Genomic DNA, 25,611 nt, shown 5'->3' on the forward strand with positions numbered 1-25,611 from the left:
TACTTGCAAATCAAATCCAGCAGCATATTAAAAAAAAAATTAGACACAAAGCCAAGTGGAATTTATTCTCGGTATGCAAGGATGGTTCGACATAAGAAAATCAATTAATGTAATTCACCATATCAACAAATCCAAATATAAAAAATACATGATCATCTCAATTGACACAGAAAAGGCATTTGACAAAATTCAACCTCCTTTCTTGATGAAAACACTGCAAAGGATATGAATAGAAAGGAACTTCATCAACATGATAAAAGGAATATATGAAAAACCCACAGTTAATATCATCCGCAATGGGGAAAGACTGAAAACTTTCCCTCTAAGATCAGGAACAAGACAAGGATGCCCAGTGTCACCACTGTTATTCAACATTGTGCTGAAGTTCTAGTCAGAGCAATTAGGCAAGAAACAGAAATAAAAGGCATCCAAATCGGAAAGAAAGAAGTAAAACTCTCACTATTTGCAGATGATAGGATACTATACGTCAAAAATCCTGAAATTTAGGAATGCCTCAGTGGACAATGATGGTGATTAAATGTACAAATAAAAAACATTTTTGCATGAGGGAGAACAAATGAATGTCAACATTGCAGGGTGTTGAAAATAGGTGGCATATGGGGGGGAATGTACAATCAATGCACACGAGGGTCTATAGTCAACAGTAACACTGCAACATGCTTCCACTGAATGAAACAAAGGCATACTGCCCAACTAAATGTCAACAGGTGGGGGCATGGGAGAAGGGTTGTGGATTTTTTGTGGAAGAAAATGAAATGTCTTCATTTAGATTATGGTAGCAAAGGCATGTCTATACACTTAGACTGAATTGAATGATGTGTGAATAAACCTGTTTAAAAATTAACAGAGAGAAACAAGTGCTAGAGAAAATGAAGACAAAGAGATGTACCTATTCACTGTCGGTAGGGATTGAGAGGTGCAGCTCCTTGGAGGGCAGGGTGGTGGCTCCACAGGAGGCTAGGGGTGGGGTTGCCATAGGACCCTGAAATGTTGCTCAGTATATACTTGGAGGAACTGAGTGTGGGGACACAAATGGACATTTGCACACTGCTGTTTATGGCAGCTGTGTTCCCAATCCACAATGGATGGAGGTGTGGCCTAAGGGTACAATGAATGAGGAATAGAAGGGGGAACTGTGGTATATACACACAACGGACTACTGAAAAGCCACAAGAAGGAATGAAGTCGTGAGGCATGCAACTAGATGTATGAACCTTAAGGACTGTATGCTGAACAAAAAGAAAAATATTATCATGCCTCAATCATATGGACATACTATAAAATAAAAACTCAGGGAACTGAAGCTGAGAGCATAGGTTATCAGGATGGGGCCTACAGTAAAGGGTCTTAGCTTGTAAACTCTTACAGCAGTCACATATATTCAGGAGTTGTAACTGTTAGTTCTAAATTCTAAGATACTGAGCTGTTTGTTTATAAGTTGGTCATTCCCAGAAACTTTGGATATTTATGTGACACCTGAGACAGAGTTAGAGCTCTGAAGCTATGAAAGTCAGCATTACCCCATGCAGGAACTGTTTAAAAAGCTGAAAAAGTGATCAGATTTTGAGTAGAGATATGAATGAACCTGATTTGGTTAGTATTAGGTAGATCAGAATACAAAGTAAAGGATGATATCGTCCACATTTAAAACTTCAACTTCTGTGTGAGACCAAAAGGAGAGATGTTTATTTGGTTCAAAATTTATATTTTGAGTAGTGTATTTCCTAATTTAATTTGTATGGTCAGTTTAGTTAAATACCATAAGTATATGGAATCTTGAATAGGGCATGATTTAAATTTTTGTTGGTTTGTCCGGGTTAGTGTGATGCCTGAATATATCCCAGAGAAATCTGGGCAGTGAATAAAGAACTTCTGTATTTGCAAAGTTCCTTGGTGGACCTGGGGAGAAAGCTGAAAATTCAACTTCCCCATTTGGAGAATTTCTGATATTCTCACAAGCAGTGGGGACAACAAAAATCAATAGTCTGAGCCCTTTATCTTGAGGTTTGCCCCTACGAAACTTATTCCTGCAAAAGATAAGCTAAGCCTACTAAAAATCAGGCCCAAGAGTCACCCCCAGAGAACCTCTTTTATTGCTCAGATGTGGCCTCTCTCTAAGCACACGCAGCAAGTGAACTCACTGCCCTTCCCGCTGCCACCCTCAACGTGGGACATGACTCCCAGGGCTGCAAATCTTCCCATCAGTGTGGGACAGGAATCCCAGGATGAGCTGGGACCCAGCACCTTGGGACTGAGAAAGCCTTCTTGACCAAAAGGAGAAGAGAGAAATGAGACAAAATAAAGTTTCACTTTCAGCGGCTGAGAGATTCCAAACTGAGCTGAGAGGTTATCCTGGAGGTTATTCTAAAGCATTATATAGATATCCCTATTAAATTTATGGTGTATTGGAGTGGTCGGAGGGAAGCACCTGCAACTATTGAGTTGTGCTCCAGTAGCCTTGATTCTTTATACATCAATACATCAATACACATCAATAAAGCTGTAACTTTTACAATGTGACTGTGTGATTGTGAAAACCTTGTGTCTGATGCTTCTTTTATGTAGGGTATGGACAGATGAGTAAAAAAAAAAAATACAGACAAAAAATAAATATATAAATAATAGGAGAGATGAAGGGTAAAATAAATTGGGTAAATGGAAATACTTGTGGTCAATGAGTAGAAGGGTTAAAGGGGTATGGTATGTATGAGTTTCTTCTTTTTTTCTTTCTGGAGTGATGCAAATGTTCTAAAAAATGATCATGGTAATGAATGCAAAGCTATGTGATGACATTGTGACCCACTGATTGTATACCATGTATGGAATGTATGTGTGTGAAGATTTGTCAATATAAATACTCCAAAAAAAAAAAAAGGAAAAAACCAGATACACAAAATTTATAATATGGGGCAATTATGATAATGACATGAAAGAAGTGCCAGAAAAAGAAAACAAACAACATTGTAGGAATACAGGAAATTCAGGAAAGAACAAATTGTTCTGATTTAAAGAACTAGAGAATCTTTGATGAAGGAAGTCATAATTGAACATGGTTTTGAAAGACAGCTGGAAGGCAGAACTGGGGTAACGGTGGGTGGTTCCCCCAAGTGGAGAAACTTTCTAACCAAAGATGCAAGAGCAGGAAAGCATGGAATGCATCTGGGAAGAAGCAGGAAGTTTATGTGGTTGATGGCAAAGGAGGAATCAGTTAATGAGACTGCAATAGCAGCGCGAGGAAGCCCAAGGGCCTTAAACACGACGCCAAAGGGTTCTTGGGTCAATTTGACAAGCAATGAGGAGTCACTGAAAGGTTTTGTGTAGCTCAATACTGTCAGAACTGTGCTTTGGGAAGACTAATTTGGAAGCATTTTTTTAAGAAGAGAGAGAAACAAGAGACAGGGAAGAGAATGCCCTGCTATTTCAATAGCCCAGGTGGTAGCTAAAGAAAACCATAACTAGGGCAGGAGGGAACAGGTTGGAGAGGCTGTAGCTCAGAGTTGCCAGGAGAGAGTGGTGAGAAAATACCAACTGCCAAAGTTAGAGACAAAAACATACAAGCTGACTTTAGATAATACTTTAAATCATTAAATGTTCAGCCATAAATCCCGAGGACGGAGGGTGAATTTTTCTTTCCACCTTTTCTCTGTACATGTAGTCATGATATTTTTTTTCATACAATGTTCTCACCTGCAAGCATTTCTATTATTTCTATTGACATCAAAACATCAAGCGCCCTTTGATAAACAGCTGCCCAAGCTCTGTCTCGTTAAGATTAAAACTGAACTTCTAAAGTTGACTTTATCCCTTTCTGTGTCTAATTTTCAATTTCCCCCACTCAACTGCTCACCAGTGGTCAATGGGCCCCCGTTTGCAGGGTTTATTTTTATTTATTGCTACTTTGGTTTGCTTTAGTCGATTATTTTGAATAGAAAGGAGCTGCACTTCTGAGAGGACTGTTACGTTAAAATATCTCCATCAACTGCTTGAAGCTGTGATTACAACTATTTATCTTCCCTATTTCTCACAGCTGATCTACCAAGTGGGTGGTTTAATTTCTTAATATATTCCAAATCTGACCTTTCCATCCCTCAAGTACTCACTGCTATCCCCTGATCCAAACTGCCATCACCCCTCACTACACGGGTGGCACATTCCCTGTCCCTTTAGCTTTCTCTGCTTCTGTGGGAACCCCCAGCCCCCATCTTTTCCACACAGCAGTCTGTGCAATTCTTACAAAAAGTAATTCGATTACATCCCTTTTGTGCTCAAAACATGCCTAAAGCTCCCCTCACCACTCAGAGTGTCAAAGAAGGTAAACTGGGTCCTTAAATGGCCAGCACTAACCTCTGACTTCATTGCCTGCACCATTCGTCTTGGCTCTTGCTGAGCCAGCGCACACACTCCTTGTCTCACCATCTACATACCGAGGAGACTAGGACTCGAACTGTTCTGCTCGGAAATCTCCTCCCCCAGGTGTCCACCTAGCTACCTCTCACTCTTTCTTCCAAGTTCTTTACTCAGATCTTAGCTCTCGAAGGTCCTGTCCTGAACTCCCTTAATGCCTAGGCAACATGCCTTGCACCCCAGCATTTCCAATCTCCCTTGCCCTTTTCTCCTTCTTCTACTGACACAGAAGCTATTTCACTTAGTTATGTTGATTGCTAATATCAGTCTCCTGCAACCAGAAATTAAGCTCCATGAAGGGCATGAATCATCGTTTGTTTTACTCATTGAATGGAACCAAATTTTTAAAACTACATGAATTGAATGAATGAGTAACCATAGATCAGGTAATCAGACAATGCTTTTTGAAATTAAATCAGAAGAAAAGTAAGTGAAACAGTTTCAGTGAGCTCTTAAATCACTTTGTAATGTGCAAAATCATCAGATTTAAAATGTGAATGAAGTTGGTTCCTTTTTTGCTCTTTTGTGAGTTTCAAGTATCAGACATAATGATTTCCACCAATTATCTTTCGGAATGAAACTTACAGACTCCTATCTATTCCAAACCTCCAGGCTACTAAAGTTCCCCATTTCTAATTCCTTTATGCATTTATGCATAAATGATTGTCCTTTCCAATATCAATCTGTTCCAATATCAACCTTCTCAAAAGGAGGAATATAAGCATAATAATCCTCTTATTCACTCAGAGATAACCCTAAAAGATTCTTTATTCTCTTGTGGAATGTGGTTGAGCCCCTTTAAAGCAGAAGTCCAAATAAGTCTGATGCTAAAGTTATACTAAACTACTTATTCTTACTCTGAGGCAATTAGAATGACTGGACACTATATTAAGTGTTTAACTTAAGATTTTGAAACATCTTCTCAAGTTAATTTTCCAAGAGAACTATTTTATACTTTCAAGTTCATCATTCCAAAATGAAGTTCATGCACAAAATATTTTAGAAAGAAAGCAAGTATTTGGGAAAAATTACTTTTTTCAGGCTTGATTCACACTCTGGATCAAAGTTACCATGATTTTTCTAATTCCATCTGTTTAAATAAAAAGCTGAAATGCTATTTTAACCAAGTGTCTTGCATGTCTTTCTTTCAGAAACAAGAGAAAACAAAAACAAAATCTGTTGGGGAAATATGTGAGCTGGGGAAACATATTGTTTCTATGGGGAAAAAATCTAACTGTTCAACATTTGTCTAAGTCCAATATATTGCTTTAGAAATATTTTTGTCCTTAGTGGTCTACCAAATAATGCTTAATTTAGAACTTTTAAAAAATAACATTTGATTGATGAATCAGAAAATTCTAAAGAATCCTGTTTCTTCAGTGACCTAACTTAATGGTCTCAGATGTTTGGAAAAGAAAATGCCCCGGGAGATGCTAAACTAAGAGATGAAATCCAGAGTTTGCCTGGGAGACATTAAGAGAAGACCCACAGGATACAGAGAGAAAGCTACTGGAATCAGAAGCTGAAAGCAACAAACTAGGAGTAAGGACCAGCCAATGCCACCCATGTCCCTTCCCGGCTGACAGGGGTGTTTCAAACGCCAGCGGCCTTTCTGGAACGGTTTTATAAATGGATAAAGGGAACGTTCTGGAAGAATTGTGATATGCTTGATAGAAAAGGCCTGTGATCCTAGTTTGCCACTATAAAATTGAAAATCATATTTTAGAGCTAAAATAAATTACAGAAGAGTCATATTGGAAGGCAAGATGGGAGGGAGTGGATTTCAAGAAGAGATGGAGGGAGAACCAACCATATTCTTGTGTTTCAGGTTAAAGTAAGAGGGGTAGGGGTTAGGAAGGAGAAAGGAAGGGAGGGAGGGAGAGAGAAGGAGAGAAACTAAATAAAAATATTGCTTCTCTAATAAATTGCCAAAGAAACATTTATTGAAGACCTGTTCTGTATAAAGTTGATGACTTTGTTAGGAGCAAAAAGGGTAATTCTACAAAAAAAAAAGTTGCTAAAAGCTGGAATATACTTTAGGGTCTCAAGATATCATTAAGTTTGAATGAACTAAAGAATAGAAAGGCCTCTTGTAAGTTCAGAAAGTGATTTTGAAAGAGGAGAAAAATAACATTAAGGAAAAGCTGTGAATATAAGTCTAGTTCAAAAATAAGCTTAAACTTTACCACGTCCAAAGTTGAATTTTATTTATATCTTGCTTAATTTTGGCTTAATTTGATTCAATAGAGATTTTAATAAGCATATTCGTTTTACAAATATTTATATCTAGTCTTGGCCATTAGTCAAATAAATGACAAAAGTGTTCTCAACTGACAGTTGTAAAACAGTAAGAGGTCATTGTTTAAATGATCAATTTAATGACTTAAATCCAAGAACTGACAAAAAGCAAGTAAAAATAAAAACTTAACCAGAAAAAATAGAAAATTATGACAAAAATGTAAGTGGATGAGCCACTGTAACATGTTTAGACTGCATGGTCATTTGGGTATATGGAAGGACAAGCATCGGTGGATGGTGGAAAGGGCATGTAATACACAATCAGACAGCTGGGGGATCACATTGGGGGCTCCATTCTCTGGTTGTCTGGCCAGGGCATTCGACTCCCTGAACCTCAGTTTCTTTATCCATATGATGTGGATGATAATATCTACTCCCTCATAAATTGGGGTTGGGAGATAATTTATTAAACCAGAAACAAAGGCACCACTACAATGAAAGAGACAGATATATTTGATATATTAAAAGTAAATTAAGGGTGGGTCACGGTAGCTCAGTGGCAGAGTTCTCACCTGCCATGCTGCAGACCCGGGTTAGTTTCCCAGTGCCTGCCCATGTGAAAAAAAAGGAAAAAGTAAATTAAAACCAAGAATACCTGTTTATGAAAAGAAACCAAAAAAATCCAGAGTTTAAAAAATAAAAAAACATGGAGAAAAAGATGTTAGCCTCACTTATAAGTGACAAAATACTAATAGAGACAATAATAAAGTAACCCCTTAAATCAAAAGTTAATAATAGTAAGGACAGTAAAATAGGCAAAAGATTTAAACAGACCCTTTATGAAAGAGGAAATCCAAATGGCCAATAAACATGAAAAGATACTTGGCTACGTTAGAAATCAGTAGAAATGCAAATTAAATAATCATACTTCTCATGGTTGTTTAGAGGATTAAATGATCATATGTTTAAAGTACCTGACATAAGACCTTGCACACAGTAGGTGCTGAAAATCATTAATCAACTTCCCCAATAATTCTTTTCTGACCCTTTCTAGTGTTCGGTACTATTATGCTCATGAGCATCTCAATATGAAGCAATTCTCTATAGTCTACTGATAACTCCTGCTCCACTGGATGCATATTAAGCTTAGGAACTAGTTGGGACTCCTCTCTACTGAATATACAGATTCATCCAACATGTCGATTTAAAGCACCAACTTCACTCTTGACTTCCTGCTATCTTTCTGATTCTCATTTTCTCTTTATGCTATCTTCTTCATCCCTTCTAAATTCATTTTACATTGTTACAATGCATGTACCTCTAGGCACAGCACTTCAAATTCTTTCTGACTACAGGTAGGGTATAAATACAAATTGAAAAAGAAGCCTCTGCAGGCAGTGACCTATCACCCAGAATTCCTTTGCATGACCCTGAATTCACTGAACATAATGACACATCAGTGGTTCCTCCACAAATACACCAATGGGTTGCTATGGAGAAGGCTCAAAATCTGCATCCTGAGAATTGGACTTGCTCTTTGGCGGGGACCTTAGTTTAGACTATTCTAAAAATTTATTGATGGAGGTAGTTTCTATCAAATTGGAAGGAATGGTGTCCATGCATCTGATGGATGACCAACAGACTTGTTACAACTATACATACCAAAAGAGATGGAGTCTCCAAGGAGTAAGGGGGTGGTGGTGACTCCATTGCTATTTCAGGATCTTCCTGCTCACTTTCACTGTAGCATTCTACAAGAAAGATGAAAATGCTTAATGTTTTTAAACTGCCATCACTTATCCGCTAATGCATGAGCAGAGGTTGTTCTCCAGCTGGTATTGCAATTTCAATCCAGTTCAGAAAGTACTTATCTAGTGAGCTACTTGCTGCAAGGAAATTATGTAGGAGGGTAAAAATGAATGGCCGAGTCAAATACTCTGGAAAAGGACTAACTATAGCTCATATTAAATGAAATAATTCCCCAAAAGAGGTGTGAGCCAAATACTAAGAGAGGATAAAATCAGTAATTATTCATTCTGATCATAGGAATCATAATGAGCTGAAAGTGTCATATAAGTAAGCTGACAATAATTCAAACAGAGAAGGGAGCTCTTAGCAGGATGAACCAAAGTAAGGAGACCCCTAGAAAATGGAGCTGGAAGGTCACTCGAGGACACATCATGGAAGATCTTAAACACATAGCTAAGGAGGAGTTTTTCATGTAGTTTTTTTTTCTCACAATTTACAAATGTATTTCAAAAATACAGTAGGAAAAGAGGACCAGAAGATGGTGAGGGCACTGATTTCACAGAATTGTACTCACCTTCTTTATTGTTTCAAATCAAGTTGCCACTTTTCCATTTCTAAATTTAAGTTATTATGATTTTGCTATCAAATGATATCACTCTCTACTTCCATTTCTTGATTCTTCTGTGGTCTGAGCATTTTAGAAACAGCACCAGTTCTGTGGCCTGGCATCTAATGCCTCCCTCTTCTCAATGCTAAAGAATAATTGCATCTTTATGAAAAATTAAAAGCCTGCAGCTTTTGAACCCTGACAGTTGGAGACCAAGCTATAAAATACAGCCTGTGTCACAGTCTTTTATGTTTCTAGCACAATGTCAGGGAAGTCTGTCTCATCACACCTGGTGGAAATATTAAAATATCAGAGAGGAAAGAGTGGGATAGAAGTTATCTGACTAGATCATGACTAGCTCAGTGAATTGTACTTATATGAGTAAGAATTCAGTTAAATGGGGCGATGAAACATTTGCATTGGCAATTACTTGAGATGTCAGTGAAACCTAGAGCCACTGAAGTGTGGGTGAAGTGTGAAAAGCAGTCATAGCCAGCAAGGAAAACTGGATTCCACAGTGATAAGTCTGTGTGACTATGTCTGTCTCTACATATTTTCAGACCATTTTAAATGCCAAAGTATATTTCATAAGAATCAGCCTATACATAGAACTTGACATCGGTTTTTCATCCTATTTCAGACATTCCAGTAGTCTTGCTAAATTTTCAGGAATTTAAAATAGGACATACCTTCATCCTTTGCAGTGGATACATGATGGATTACAGCTATTCCAAGTTTATTTAACCACCTAAAATTCAAGTAAAATGTAAATAAGTAAGTGTTTGGCCACAAAAGTTGGTTCCCTGTCCCTTCACCTTCCCCCGACACATTGGAGGAATGTCTCGTGCCAGACTCTGCAGAAAAATGAAGTCACAATTCTATTGCCACTCTGAACATTTCCAGAAAGAGCAGAGATTTGTGACATCAAAATCTAAGTCCTCTGGTTTGACAATACTTTCCTTACTCAGGGTATCATTTATAAGATAAGTTGGTAAATATGAGTAACTAAATTAGATACCCTAAATATGTATGATCGAATATAGTTTTTTTTGTAATGGTGGATTTGAAATTTTTGGCAACAATTGAAACCTTTATCTTTAAATTTAGGAACCTGCTACCAGTCCAAGTGGTAACTCCGTAAATCCTAATAATGTCAGTTTATTTCAGAAAGAATAAAGAAAATTCTTTTTTTTAAGCACAAATAATATTTTTTTTATTAATTAACAGAAAAAAAGAAATTAACCCAACATTTAGAAATCATACCATTCTACATATGCAATCAGTAATTCTTAACGTCATCGCATAGATGCATGATCATCATTGAAAATTCATTTTTTAACCAGGATTTAATTAGTCAAATCTAATGCATGGCAGGTATTCCTAAGCTAAGGAAAATGTTAATTCCCTGCAAAATTTTCAGTAAGGCAAAAATTGACAATGTCTTATCTTCTACTTTTTTAACTTTTTTTTATTGTATAACATATATACAAAGCAAAGAAATAAAAAAGCAACAGATTTCAAAGCACTCTTCAAAAAGTGGTTACAGGATAGATCCCAGAGTTTGTCATGGGCTACCATACAAAACCTCTCATATTTTTCCTTCTAGCTGCTCCAGAATATAGGAGATTAGAAGGTTTAAATACTTAATCACCACAATCAACTTTTTTCCTTCTTATTTTTTGTGAACAATAACATATATTCAAAAAAAGCTATATATTTCAAAGCGCAGCACCACAATTAGCTGTAGAACATATTTCAGACGTTGACATAGGTTACAATTTCACAATTTTAGGTTTTTACTTCTAGCTGCTCTAAAATACTGGAGACTAAAACAGTTATCAATTTAATGGTTCAGCATTCATATTCTTTGCTAAATCCAATCTTCTATGTATAACTCCACCATCACCTTTAATCTTTCCATTCCTCTCTTGGGGGTTGTTTGGGCTATGGCAATTGTAAATTTTTTTATATTAGAAGGGTTGTCACTAATACAAGGTAAGGAGATGGAACTATCTGATGTTCTGGAGAGGCTGGGCTAGTTTTCAGGACTTATCTGGACCAGGGACCCATTTGAAGGTTGGAGGTGTCTGGAAAGTTACTCTAGGGCTTGGAATCCTTGTGGAATCTTATATATCGCCCTAGGTGTTCTTTAGGATTGGCTGGAATGGTCCTGGTTGGGGGCTGCCAGGTTATGATAGGTAGCAAGGTCTACCTGAAGCTTGCGTAAGAGCAACATCCAGAGTAGCCTCTCGACTCTATTGAACTCTCTCTGCCACTGATACTTTATTAATTACACTTCTTTTTCCCCTTTTGGTCAGGACGGAATTGTTGATCCCAGGGTGCCAGGTCTGGATTCATACCTGGGTGTCATCTCCCATGTCACCAGGGAGACTTTCACCCTTGGATGTCATGTCCCACTTAGGGGGGAGGGCAAAGATTTCACTTGCAGATTTGGGCTTAGACAGACTGAAGCCACATCTGAGCAGCAACAGAGGTCCTCCAGAAGTAACTCTTAGGCATGCCTTTAGGTAGTCTAAGCTTCTCCGCTATCTACATAAGCTTCACAAGAGTAAGTCTCACGATTGAGGGCATAGCCTATTGATTTGGGTATCCCTAAGGTTTGACATAGTATCAGGGGATTCTCTGATGGTAACGTTTAATAGTTCCATAGTTTTCTCCCATCCTTCAGCGAACTTTGCCAATACTTTTTGATTATCTGCTTAAAATGATCTAGGATGTTTCCAGACATTACAATAATCTATACAGGATTAAAGGATCTCTTTATTATTCTGGGCTTCCTGTGTTTCAGTTGTCCATTGAGCTATATAGATAGGTTGAATTAGATTATGCACTACAGAAAATTTCAGTTGTAGATCAAATAAACCTTTCTTCCATTGGTCTCAAAGAGTATGTGTGGTTCTAAAATAAAGGCACCGTCTTCCTTACCCCTGTGTTTCAATTACTTTAACCCCAAACTGTTTGACTTCATTCTTATTTCTAAATATCAGGTTATATATATAAAACAGCCTCTCAAAATCCAGAAATAATAATCACCACTCCAGACTTTAACCTTAAAATCTATGCCCCTGTTTTCTTATAAGCATTTTCTAAAGGTGCCCATACAATTTTCATTTTTTTATTTCTGGCTTTATTTTGTCTCATCAAATGTCCCACATGTTCATTCACATCATTGCATGCCTCACGACATGGTTCTTTTTGTAGGAGCATAACCTTCGTTCATAAGTATACACCATCATTCGCCAATCTACTTTTCTGTCAGTGCATCCTTCAGCCACCTGCATTCATCGGGCATCATGTAGTAGAGGGCCCAAAGTCCACAGTCCATCAACATTCTCAATTTTAGATAATTTCATTGTTCCCAAAAGGCAGAAAATTAAAAAACACACACTCACCAAACAGGAAATCTAAACTTCCTCTTAATTCCTGTCCCTCACCCCATTATTTATCTCTGCTGTTGCTGTGGTAGTGCTGATCATTGCATTTGAACACAGCTCACAGCATGCAATAGCGGTTTTCCCTTGTACACTGGACTTAAACATTCTTTAAACAAGAATCATATCTTTGAAGTAATTCTTATGAGAACTCATTCATATTTCTAGTGTGAGTCAGTGGGACACATAGGTCTATACAACTCCTTTCAATCTTGTTCATCTTCAATTTGGTAATTACTTCTAGACCCACTAGAGAATCACCTTTGCTCCTATTTCTTTACATTGGAGTTCAACCTCATTAACTAATGGTTCACCCATCTCTAGTTTCTATGTGTCTCTAAGTCCCTATATTCTATATTATAAGCCTCTGATTATACCTTTATGCTGGTCATAAAAGTGGAATTATACAGTATCTGTCCTTTTGTGTCTAGCTAATTTCACTCAGCATTATATCCTCAAGGTTCATCCATCTTGTCATGTGCTTCAGGACATCGTTTTGTCTTACTGCTGCGTAATATTCCATCATATGTATTTACCACATTTTGTTGACCCACTCATCTGTGGATGGGCAATTGGTTTGTTTCCACATTTTGGCGACTGTGAATAATGCTGCTATGAACATCAGTGTACAAATGTCTGTTTGTGTCTTGCTTTCAGCTCTTCTGGGTATATACCAAGTACTGCTATTGCTGTAGTGCTCAACTTGATACTGAGTTTCCTAAGGAACCACCAAACAGTCTTCCACAGTGGCTGCACCATTATATATTCCCACAGCAGTGCATAAGTGTCCCAGTTTCTCCACATCCTCTCCAATATTTATAGTTTCCTGTTTGTTTGATAGCAGCCACTCTTATAGGTGTGAGGTGGTATCTCATTGTAGTCTTGATCTGCATTTCCCTTACAGCCAGTGAAAATGAACATCTCTTCATGTGCTTTTGAGCCACCTGTATTTGTTCTTCAGAAAAATGCCTATTCATATCTTTAACCCATTTTATAATTGGATTGTTTATTCTTTTGTTGTTGAGTAGTATGATTTCTTTGTATATACAGGAAATCAAACCTTTGTCTGATATATGATTTTTGAATATTTTCTCCCATTGAGTTGGCTGCCTCTTCACCTTTTTTGACAAAGTCTTTTGAGGTACAGAAGCATTTGATTTTGAGGAGTGCTCATTTATCTATTTTTTCTTTTGTTGCTTGTGCTTTGGGTATAAAGTTTAGGGAGCTACCTCTTATTACTAGGTCTTGAAAATGTTTCCCTACACTTTCTTCTAGAAGCTTTATGGTGCTAGTTCTTATATTTAGGTGTTTGATTCACTAGAGTTGATTTTTGTGTAGGGTGTAAGATAGGGGTACTCTTTCATTGTCTTGGCTATCGATATCCAGTTCTTCCATGCCCAATTATTGAAGACTATTTTGTCCCAGTTCAGAGGATTCGGGGGCCTTGTCAAAAATCAGTTGACCATAGATTTGGTGATCTATTACCGTACTCTCGATTCAATCCCATTGATCAATGCATCTGTCTTTGTGCCAGTGCCATGCTGTTTTAACCACTCTGGCTTTATAATGGGTTTTAAGGTCAGGGAGTGTTAATCCTCCCATTCTGTTCTTCTTTCTTAAGATGCTTTTAGCTATTCGGGGATCTCATTCCCTTCCAGATGAATTTGGTAGTTAGCTTTTCCAAATCCTCAAAGTAGGTTGTTGGAATTTTGATTGGTACTGTGTTGAATCTGTAGATCAATTTGGGAAGAACTGACATCTTAACTATATTTAGCCTTCCTGTCTATGAGTAGGGAATGTCTTTCCACCTATTTAGATCTCCTTCGATTTCTTTTAGCAATGTTATGTAGTTTTCTGTGTACAAGTCTTTTAACATCCCTAGTTAAGTTCATTTCTAAGTATTTGATTCTTTTAGTTGGTATTTTGAATGGAATTTTTTCCTTAACTGATTCCTCAGCTAGGTAATTTCTTGTGTTTAATTTTATATCCCACCACCTTGCTGAATTTGTTTATTAGCTCAAGTAACTTTGCTGTAGATTTCTCAGGATCTTCCAAGTATAGTATCATATCATCTGCAAATAACGAGAGTTTTACTCCTTTCTTTCCTATTTGGATGCCTTTTATTTCTTTGTCCTGCCTGATTGCTCTAACTAGAACTTCCAGTACAACGTTGAATAATAGCAGTGACAGTTGGCATCCTTGAATTGTACCTGATCTTAGGGGGAAAGCTTTCAGTCTTTCTCCATTGAGTATGATGCTGGCTATCAGTTTTTCATATATTCCCTTTAATCATACTGAGGTACTTTCCTTTGATTCTTATCTTTTGGAGTTTTTATCAGAAAAGGATGCTGAATTTTGTCGAATACTTTTTCAGCATCAATCGAGATGATCATGTGATTTTTCCCTTTTGATTTGTTAATGTGCTGTACTACATTAATTGATTTTCTTGTGTTGCACCATCCTTGCATTCCTGGTGTAAACCCCACTTGGTCACAGTGTATAATTCTTTTAATGTGCTGTTGGTTTCGATTTGCTAATATTTTACTGAGAATTTTTGCATCTATGTTCATTAGGGAGATTGGCCTGTAGTTTTCCTTTCTTATAGCATCTTTCCCTGGTTTTGGTATTAAAATGATATTAGCTTCATAAAATGAATTAAGTAGAGTTGCTTTTTTCTCAATTGTTTGGAAAAGCTTGAGCAGGATTATTGTTAGTTCTTTCTTGAATGTTTGATAAAAATTCCCTGTGAAGCCATCTGCCCCTGGTCTTTTCTTTGTAGGAAGATTTTTGATGACTGATTGAATGTCTTTACTTGTGATTGGTTCATTGAGGTCTTCTATTTCTTCCTGAGTCAGTGTAGCTTGTTTGTGTGTCTCCAGGAATTTCCTCATTTCATCCAAGTTGCCTAGTTTGTTGGTGTATAGTTGTTCATAGTATCCTCTTCTGATTTATTTCTGCAGGGTCTTTTGTAACACACCCCTTCTCATTTCTGATTTTGTTTATTTGCATCCTCTCTCTGTTTTTCTTTGTCAGTCTTGCTAGTGGCCTATAAATTTTATTGATTTTCTCAAAGAACTAACTTTTGGTTTTGTTGATTCTTTCCACTGTTCTTTTGTTCTCCCATTCATTTATCTCTGCTTTAATCTTTGTCATTTCTCTATTTGTTTTGGGATTAGTTTCCTGTTCTTTCTCAAGTTCTTACAGGTTTGCTGTTAAGTCCTCGATTTTTGCTCTTTGTTGTTTTTTAATATAGGCATTTAAGGCAATAAATTTCCCTCTCGGCACAGCCCATAAGTTCTGATGAGTTGTATTCTCATTTTCATTCATCTCCGGATAGCTACTGATTTTTCTAGTAATTTCTTCTTTGATCCACTGGGTCAAAGAGTGTGTTATTTAATCTCCAAATATTGTGAATGTTATCATTCTTTGGTGGTTATTGAGATCCAGCTTCATCCCATTGTGATCAGAGAAGGTACTTTGAATAATTTCAGCATTTTTTAATTTATAAAGACCTGTTTTGTTCCCCAGTATATGATCTATCCTGGAGAATGTTCCACGAGCACTAGAGAAGAATGTGTAATCTTGTGCTTTGGGGTGCAATGACCTATACATGTCTGTTAGGTCTAATTTATTTATCAAGTTATTTAATCTCTCTATTTCCTTGTTGATCTTCTGTCTGGTTGTTCTATCTATAGAGGAGAGTGGTGTATTGAAGTCTCCTACTATTATCGTTGAAGCATCTATTGCTCCCTTCAGTTTTGCCAATGTCTGTCTCATGTACTTTGGAGCTCCTTGATTGGGAGCATAAACATTTATGACTGTGATATCTTCGCAATGAATTGACCCTTTAATTATTATATAGTTCCTTCTTTGTCTCTTATGATGTCTTTACATTTAAAGTCTATTTTGTCTGATATTAGTATAGCTACTCCTGCTTTCTTTTGGTTACAACTTGCGTGGAACATCTTTTTCCAACCTTTCACTTTCAATCTATTTGTATCCTTGTGTCTAAAATGAGTCTTTCGTAAACAGCATATAGCTGGATTATGTTTCTTAATCCATTCTGCCAATCTGTATCTTTTAAGTGGTAAGTTTAGCCCATTAACATTCAAAGTTATTATTGAAAAGGCATTTCTTGATTCCACCATCTTATCTTTTTTATTTTATTTGTCAGATCTAACTATTCTTTTCCCTCTTTCTCTTTGTATTATTTAAATTACCCTTAGTGGCAATCTTCAATTCTGTGCTTTCCTCCAGACTTCCTTCTCCTGTTCCTTTCAGCTAACAGAACTCCTTTTAGTATTTCTTGTAGGGCTGGTCTCTTGTTGACTGATTCTTTCAGGACTTCTTTCTCTGTGAAAACTTTAATCTCTCCCTCAGTGTTGAAGGACAATTTGGCTGCGTACAGAATTCTCAGCTGGAAGTCTTTCTCTTTCAGGGTCTAGAACATATCATACCACTGCCTTCTCGCCTCCAGGCTGCTAGTTGAGTAGTCTGAACTCAGTCTCATTTGATTTCCCTTTTATGTAGTAGATGGTTTTTCTCTTGCCACTTTCAGAATTTTCTGCTTCTTTTCAACACCTGACAGACTGATTAGTATGTGCCTTGGGGAAGGCCTATTTGGATTTATTCTGTTTGGAGTTCTTTGACATATATTTATATTCTTTGTGAGGGTTGGGAAGTTTCCCCCATTATATCCTCAACTACTCTTCCTAGCCCTTTACTCCTCTCTTCTCCTTCTGGGAAACCAATGATTCTTATATTTGTGTGCTTTGTTTTGTCTATCATTTCCTTGAGTTCCCATTCCATTTTTTCTTTTTTGCCATTTGCTGTTTTGAGACTTCAAAACCAATTATCCTGTCCTCTATATCACTTATTCTTTCTTCTGTCTCTTCAAATCTGGTGTTGTGTGCCTTTAGTGTGTTTTTTATGTGGTCAACAGTCTTTAATCTCTGTGATTTTCTGCTATTATACTTCCAAATTCGTTTTTGTGCTCTTCTTGATCTCCTTTATGTCATTTGCTATCCCACTTATTTTATTACATAAAGTTGTATGAACATCTTTGATTAGTTGTTCCAACATCCGTGTTTCCTCTGGTATTTTAATTTGGCCATTAAGTAGGGCTATATCTGTCTTCATTGTGATATGCTTAGTGATATTCCACTGTTTTCATCACATGTAAATATCTTGATTGATTTACTTTGGGAGTGCATTTTTTTCAGTGGTCTAAGGCCTTGTGTTTGTGGGATGGTTGTACAGCAGGGAGCAGGGAATGGGGTGGGCACTCAGTATGGTGATTTGTTTCAAGGCAGGTATGGACGAAGTTTGGGGATGTTACCCTGTTACTTGTGAACGTGGGTGCCCAGCAGCCAAGGAGGATATAGATCTGTGGGTGCACTGGTCTGGGGGTTGTAACCCCAGTGTGTACTGGTCTACAGCACAGGGCTCTTTGTGCCCATGTGTAGAGCTGTGACAGCAGGTTGGTGTTACATCATCATGAATTGGGGGCAGATGTGACCCAGGGGCACAGGTCCGCACTTTCTCAGTGCAGGGAAGTGAGGCTGAGGGTTGTGCACATGCGCAGTTCTAGGACTGCTGTAAAGTGCAGTTCCCAGAGCTGAATGATGTGATTGGGAGCCCACGCGCATGCATGGGCTTGGGAGTTCCGTGTGTGCTGAGCTCAGGGAGGGCGGGATAAGGCTGTGCGACACTATGGGTGAGGGGTGGGGTAGCCTACCTATGTAGGTTATTTCCCACAACGTTTATGCACAGGCAACAGCCTGCAGGGAACAAGGAGGGGGTGGTAGTGCTCGGAAGGGGTGCAGGAGAGGTGGGTTGGATGGCATTTTGGGTTGGGGTGTGGGGCAGGTACCTGCTCTGGGGGCTGGTGGGGAAGAGACACCTGGAGCACGGGGAATGGGAGTGGGTGACAGGGTTCAGGTGAGTAGGATGTGGGGTGAGTCGCTGGTCATAGGGCTGCACTTGTGAGGGTAGCGCACCCAAGGAACGTGGCCTGGCTTACTTCCTAGTCCATGTACTCGTCCATGCACTCCCACGGGCTCCGTGGCTCTGTGCCTCCGTGCCAGGCTCCAGCCTTGTGCCTCTTAGTTTCTCGGCCTCTGCAACCAGGGCTGCCACATGTGGTGCAGAAGGCTCTCCCAGGCCAGCCACACTCCCTAATTGTTGCCTCAGTCACCCTCCTCCCTATCTTCTATTGATTTACTATTTTATTAGTAGCAAATTCCAATTAAACATTAATAGCAAAAATAGAACTAGGCAAACCTTAAGAAACTCTCTCTTGGCTTATGATTTTGGATTATTGTAGTTGCTTCTCAAGGATTTATTTAGGAACATATTTTAAAATACAAAATTTTAAAAGACAAGATCAGAAATTTGTCTATTCATATTTTCCTAGCTATGTATAGCTTATATTTAAAGGGAAAACATTATCTGGGGGAAGGGGTGATAATGTAAGTGATTATTCCCTACTTCTTTCTACTTTCCTACATTTTAAAAGTACTCCATAATGAGTAACCACTTTCTTTGTAAGAGGAACTAAATAATGGATTTGGTTTGTTTTTTTTTTTAAATGGGAATTTACACAAGAAGGAAGATGAGCTCCAGTCTCTTTTACAAAGGTTCACCCAGCATCAAGGTAAACACGACTGCTCTAATAGCCAAGTAAAACTAGCCATGTCATAGGAAACGAAACTGTGGATCAAGATCCAATAAAATAATTAGCAAAATATAGAAATTTAAATTAACAAAATATAGAAAGGAAATCACAGAGGAAATACAAAGGTTAATAAAAATATGGAAAAAAAAACATTCTTGGCCTCAACAGTTTGGGGAAATGCATATTCAAACACAAGAAAATATTTTTCACCCACTGGATCAGAAAAAATTAAAATTATCGTTTATTTATAGAATTAAGAAGGAAATGAAAAAATGAGAATTCTCATAGTTTGTTGAGTTGAACATGAAAATTGTTGCAGTCAGTTCTGAAGAGGCAATCTGATGGTATCATTGAAAAATTCAGATAGATACATCCTTTCCCCACCAATTCCAATTGTAAACATCTACCTTACAAAACCACACCATCATGTACATAAATAAATGTGGAAGGAAGTTAACTGCAATGAGTCCTGAAATGGTGAAAAGAAAAATGCATTGAAACAAAGTAATTGTCCACTTACAGGAAAATGTAGCAATAAATTATTATGATTAAATTATTATAAATTATTAAATGCAGAAATAAATTATTATTTTTGCCCTTTGGCATCTTTGCTTCCACCCCTTCCCTTACACCCTTCCCTGTCCATCACACACCCTCCCAATGTCATGTGCCCTCCCCCATCCCCTGATACTATTCCATTAGTATCACAATAAATTAAGCCAGGACCTTACAATGACATGGAAAATTTCTACCATGCCATAAAGTGAAAAAAAGCAAATGTAGAGCAATATGATGAGCTTGATCCAGTGTACTTTCAAACCATTTTCAGTTTAAGCCTAATTTCATAATTACATAAGATGGCCCAAGTAAAGGATCCAAAAGGGAAACAGGCAAAATTTTGAAAGGAAAATAGTTTCGAATTAAAAATAGCTATAACAAAACAACAACAACAACACAAAGCATTTCTAAGCTCATTTCCAGCACATGGAAATACAGCAAAACAGAAAAGAATCAACAGTAAAAATCAGCAAAACTCATGTCCTTTTCATTGCCATTATTAGTTATTTGCTAATGGTTTAGAATCCTGCTTGAATATTTTGCTTTTAGGACTCACTGGCTGAAAGTATCTCTTTTGCTAAAGATGGGTTTTTTTTTTTTTTGTCTTTAAACATCAAGGCAGTAGGAAAACTTCTTTTGGGACATAAATAGATGGATGCACAAAAGAACCTATGCTTACATAAAAGAAGATGACAGATGTTTCCCGGGAGCTTGTTGTCATTAATTTGACATAGATGTGTGTTGAAGGAGCACAAGTGTTCAGAAATCGATGCATAAAACAAGAGAGATCTTTCCATAGTCACTGTGTGAGAAAGGCAGCTACCACAAGCCTTTGTTAGAAATCAACTCTTTCATTACCCTTAATTACTTATCCTGAACTTTTAAATTGAGGGTCCCTGCAGAACACAAGGAGTTTCTATTAAACTTAATTACTTTTCCCTTCATGGTCCCTGTAAGAAATGTCACCACCCAAAAACACAGTTCCCCAGAGAGGAGCACTTCTAAAACTGGAGTCCTCACTCCAGAATGCTACCTCCTCCATCCCAACACCTCTGCATCTCATTAAGTAACACCCAGAGGCACTGTTACCAACTTCGACCAACCATATTAGTAAGAAAGGAAGCTCTTCGGATGTTAATGCAAGAGAAATCTCTAAAGGCCATCCCCATAATCTGGGGTGAGAAGAGGGCCCAGAAAGAGTCTGCACTGTTGGCTGTTAGAAAAATCATCTTTGAGAAGATAAACCCGAAAATTAACTTACAAATATCAGAAATATGTGATATGTTCAGGGAACAATGGAACATTTAGCGATGAGTGGCCAGATGGGCCATTTTCAAGTATAGAGGTCACTAAGTGTTATTTAAAACTATGGGATCACGACACCTGGAAGTCAAATTTCAATATACATATTTTCATACGCTGGAAATATAAACAAACACTAGCAGAATTTTCAGTAAAATTAACACCTTCATGGCATATATTGGTGATAAGATCTTGGGTTTGACAATTTTGAAAGGCTTTGATTTAACAGCCAGCATGGCAGGGTGTGTGTGTGTGTGTGTGTGTGTGTGTGTGTGTATCTATATATGCATATAGCTATATAGTATTTATAGCTATTACTCATTATACATTATTCATCATGGGGTAGATATCCGCAAACGTGAAAACTGAAGATAAACTGACCAGAACTATAAACAAAAACTGGGGGTGGGACGGATCAGAGAGCTAAATAACTCTGTTGTGAGATTTAGAGTGCAAATCTGCCTGAAATAGAACAGACTCAGGTAACCACGTGAGGGTTCACATTTTTCGTGGGTATTTTTTTTTGGAGGGGGGGGAATGGGGCGAGTCATTTTACGTGTAGGAGTAGAAATGCACTAGATACCAAGAAACTTAAAAACCTTTGTTTCTCTGGTAAACTCAGGCTCGCCCCTTGTGGGAGGGAATGGAACTGCAGAGGAAAATAGGGCCTCCGGACAGAAAGGTAGATGTTGACAAGTAACGGGAGAAGCTGCTAGAGTTAGACAAGCAGGAGGCTTTGAGGAAGGGAGGTGGACAGCACTGGGTCCTCTTAAGGGTGTAAGTCACCACTTACACACCTGGGGCATGCTAATCAATAGACTGAGAGTTACCAATGCAAATAAAAGGACAGACAGCAAGCTGTGACTTGGAAGTTTCTAAAGTCCTCTACTTTCGTGGATTAGTTCTTAATGAGAGATGAAAAGAACTAAAATTAAAAAAAGGGGAGAATCCACCTCTCTCTTTATCCTAGTAAATAAAAACTCATTTGTAAGGCTCAGTGGTCCATACCTCGCCTTGTTGCTCCTGATTCAGGGTTTTCCTACATTTCAAGGTGAAAAGCCATTCTGCCCTCTTCTGAGAGTTGTGCATAAATGGGAATGCTGCTAGTTACTTGGGCTGCTGAGGGCTACCCTGTAGGAAAGTTGTGTGTGTGTTTGCATTTAATAAGGAGCAGCTTCTGTTTTCTGTAAGTTTCTAGAGCAAAAGGGCAGAATAAGGAGATACTATATTGAGCTAGTAGGTAACGAAATCATTATGCCCACTTAAGTAAAATATATTAAGCTATAAACTCTATGAATGGAGGATTATGTCTAGGGTTATTTTTCACTGATGCAATGCTGGAGCATGTAGTAGGGGTTCAATAAACATATTTTAATTGACTATGTGAAGATAAAAAGACACCCAGGAATACTGAGAGTAATCTTAAATTAAATAGATCGCTCTCTGATGCCTCGAATCAGCACCCCACAGAAAACCTCATTCAAACAACAACCATGTGATCACACCCTAATCTGAACCAGAGGGGATGAAGTAAGGCAGATAAATCATTTATGGATATATCCTATAGATTTAAATGGAGTAAATAGGAAATGGAATCAAGAATATAAAAGTTTAAATTAGATGCACTCTGAGCAAGAATTTTTTGCAAAGTGTTCGGGGCTGAATATAGAGAGATGATAAACCATGAATCACCATGATAATCACACAGCGCATATCAAATGCTTTGGAGATTTTTTGCATGTAGAATTCTCAAAGCTGAGAATTCAGTTACCTAGCACTTTCAAGCCCTCTCCCTGTGATGCTGAGTCTCATTTTAACTTTTTTTTTTAATGGTGTCCATTCATTTCTTTCTCTGATTTAGTGGTTCCCTCAGAAGAAGCTCATGAATTTTTCCTGTAGCCATTTTGAAATGTGTATTTCTCCAAAATCCTTCCAAATATTAGAGAAGAAAGCAAGTAGAAAGGCATTATAACTGCTAAAGAGATTAATTCTTTAGGTAGCAGAAAAAAAGTAATAATTGATATGACCATTTGCCTAAAATTCAATACCCGACCAAAATATTTCTATTCTCATAAAAACTCAATTTAGCTATTTTCTCTACTTACACGTTCATTTCCTGCGTGTTCTCAGCTGCAAAATAAAAGGTCTTGATCTGTGGATGGTTGATCTTAAAAGCACTTGAATATGGAAAAGCAAAGACACACCAGAAATTAATGTTTATAGTCAATGGATTCCAAAGTAAATCAGTCAAGTTAAGCAAATATAAACAGAGGAGTGCTTCTCTTTCTTTGTAAATTTACAAAAAATAACTTAGTCACATTAAAGGCCTATTTTCTACTCCCTATTTCATATAGAGAGCTGAGGATCAATTTGTCATGAGAACAGGACAGAGTTTTGACCGGTCAATAGTTTCCATTTAAAGCATATGAGTGTATTCTTTCATTTTTACTTACTAAATACCTTGTAGTTAAGTTATAATGAATTAAAATTTAGAGCGATGGAGGTGTCACTTTATAATATTCTGAAAGTTTCTCTGAGTAAAACATTGATTCAAATTCACTCAAAGATTGACATGGACTTTACTTATAGAAAAGAAGAGGCATAAATGTCCATATGGTGACAACAAAATTTATCCCAGGTACACTTTCACAGTAAAGGAAAAATATACTGTAGATTTGAGTTTGATAGAATAGTACACAACATTAAAGATAACAATTAATGAAGATTTTAAATTAGTTGTTTCCACTTTACTATGTAGACAGGAAGCCCCACTGCTCAGGTCAATGGTTTTTATTAATAATGACCTTTAGTTGAAAATCACTAGAAGTAACCCAACCCCACATATAACTGGATGCACACAGTTACCCCAAAGAGACAAAGACTTTAAGCTAATACCAGTTAATTAGCTTTCTTATGAAAGCATACTAATCAATCATTGCAATTAGTAACATAGGTCAATAGGAAAATGCTCTTTTCTGATATGTCTGGGAAAGATGTCAAGGGTAGAAGAAAGGATAAGGGGTGAAGAGGACACATATGTAAAATATAGAGGGATATTGTCATGAGAAGAGCACTTGGTTGGGAGTCCATATATCTGGGTCTAGACTAGCTCTTCCATAAGCTCTCAGCAGGTCACAGACTCTCAGGGCTGGTCCCACCTCTGTTAAATGAGAAGCCTGGGCTGGTGATTTTGGCCTCTGTCAATTCTCAAAACCTTTGGACTTTCCTTATGACATTTCAGAAAATTCAATTCCAGGTTAGCTACTGACACCTCTACAAACTAAGAAAGAAAAACTAGCCTTGCTATCAAACCTGCAACTCTGGTGAATCCTACTTCCTATTCCTTCTTCTCCTTACAAGGCAAGCCCTTGACATCTACTCTTTGTACCAGTTCAGGATGGGACTGGGACCTTGTTTTTCATTCTATCATGGACATCAACATTACATTCCAAAGTTCCATGGGGTTTTCAAAAAACCATCTGCTCCACAAAATGAAATCCCAGAAAACACAAGGATAAATGCTTTTATTACTATTTAGGGTATCAACCCATACTGCTCTATAGTCTCAGATATGTTGATTGTAACTATCATTAACTTCCAAATAAACATGAGGGAAGGATGTTCTCCTGGCAGTCAGAGTTCTTAAAATGACAGACAACTTACTGCTTTTTCTTGCATTCAGCTGCTCTTTCCACCATAAACTCAGGCAAGTTGACAAATCCATCGGCTTTCTCTGCCTGGGACAAATACAGACCACACATACGAATAAATGACTAAATATGAATAAGGGCTACTTTATTAAGATTATATGCATTGAATAGAGATTGTACAAACGAAATAGGGAAGAATCAAAACATACCTTCCGAATCAGAACTAATTAACCATGGACTTCAACTATCTATAGTTTATAAGAGAAATGGAATATTCTCCTGACATGCCACCCAGCATTCTCCATGAGATGACCAACGTATGGTATGTATAGAACCCTCCCACTTCCTGTCTCGGTAGAAAACATTGCTAACCCATCAGAGCCTTATTTCCTGCTGATTCTACAGGTATCCATAGCCTCCTCTTCAACACACTACTCTAGTAAACCCTAAACATAAAAGAAGAAACTTAATTAGCACTCCTGTATGGTAGAAAGAGCCCTGACTTCAGAGTCAGTCAAACTAGATTTCTACTGGTTGTTTGAAGAATTGAATAAATTCGGATAAATAAAGCACTTAACTGGAACTCTACAAATATTATATATACTCCCAAATCTGCAGGCAGAGCATCGAGGATTAAATCACAGAACTGTTTCTCAGAGGATGGGAGGTCCAGAACCAATCTCTGGGCATTTTTTTCTACAGAGGAAAGACTGCAGAAGAAAATGATGCTCTTAAGATTATAGTGTAAATGTTGCTGTAAACCATAGAAATTTTTATAGGAAATGTGATCACTGTCCCACCACTGTAAGAATTTGTAAATCCATATTTTATGGATGAAATCTAACTGAAATTTAACAAAATTACTTGTTACAGGTATAAGTCAAATTTTCTCTATCACACTGGTATCTCTGAGTATGGAGAGACAATCCACAAGGATAAACATAAATGATTCAG

At 37.6% G+C, this 25,611-nt stretch overlaps 2 protein-coding genes across 6 annotated transcripts in view; one reads left to right on the top strand and one right to left on the bottom strand.

Annotated features, from left to right (window-relative positions):
- The window catches only part of OPRM1 (opioid receptor mu 1), a 212,527-nt gene that overhangs the window by 165,199 nt on the left and 21,717 nt on the right, over positions 1 to 25,611 (top strand). The gene's annotated exons all lie outside the window — the stretch shown is intronic.
- IPCEF1 (interaction protein for cytohesin exchange factors 1) overlaps positions 1 to 25,611 on the bottom strand; it is a 184,578-nt gene that overhangs the window by 34,149 nt on the left and 124,818 nt on the right. For all 5 annotated transcript variants that reach the window (XM_077149321.1, XM_077149318.1, XM_077149319.1 and 2 more), the window contains 4 exons: positions 24,671 to 24,744; positions 23,113 to 23,184; positions 9,709 to 9,767; positions 8,326 to 8,414 (listed from right to left, as the gene is read on the bottom strand). In XM_077149321.1, coding sequence (XP_077005436.1) covers positions 8,326 to 8,414; positions 9,709 to 9,767; positions 23,113 to 23,184; positions 24,671 to 24,744 — 294 coding nt within the window. The remainder of the gene's footprint in view (positions 1 to 8,325; positions 8,415 to 9,708; positions 9,768 to 23,112; positions 23,185 to 24,670; positions 24,745 to 25,611) is intronic.

This window comes from Tamandua tetradactyla, chromosome 2, assembly GCF_023851605.1.
Source record: "Tamandua tetradactyla isolate mTamTet1 chromosome 2, mTamTet1.pri, whole genome shotgun sequence".
NCBI lineage: Eukaryota > Metazoa > Chordata > Mammalia > Pilosa > Myrmecophagidae > Tamandua > Tamandua tetradactyla.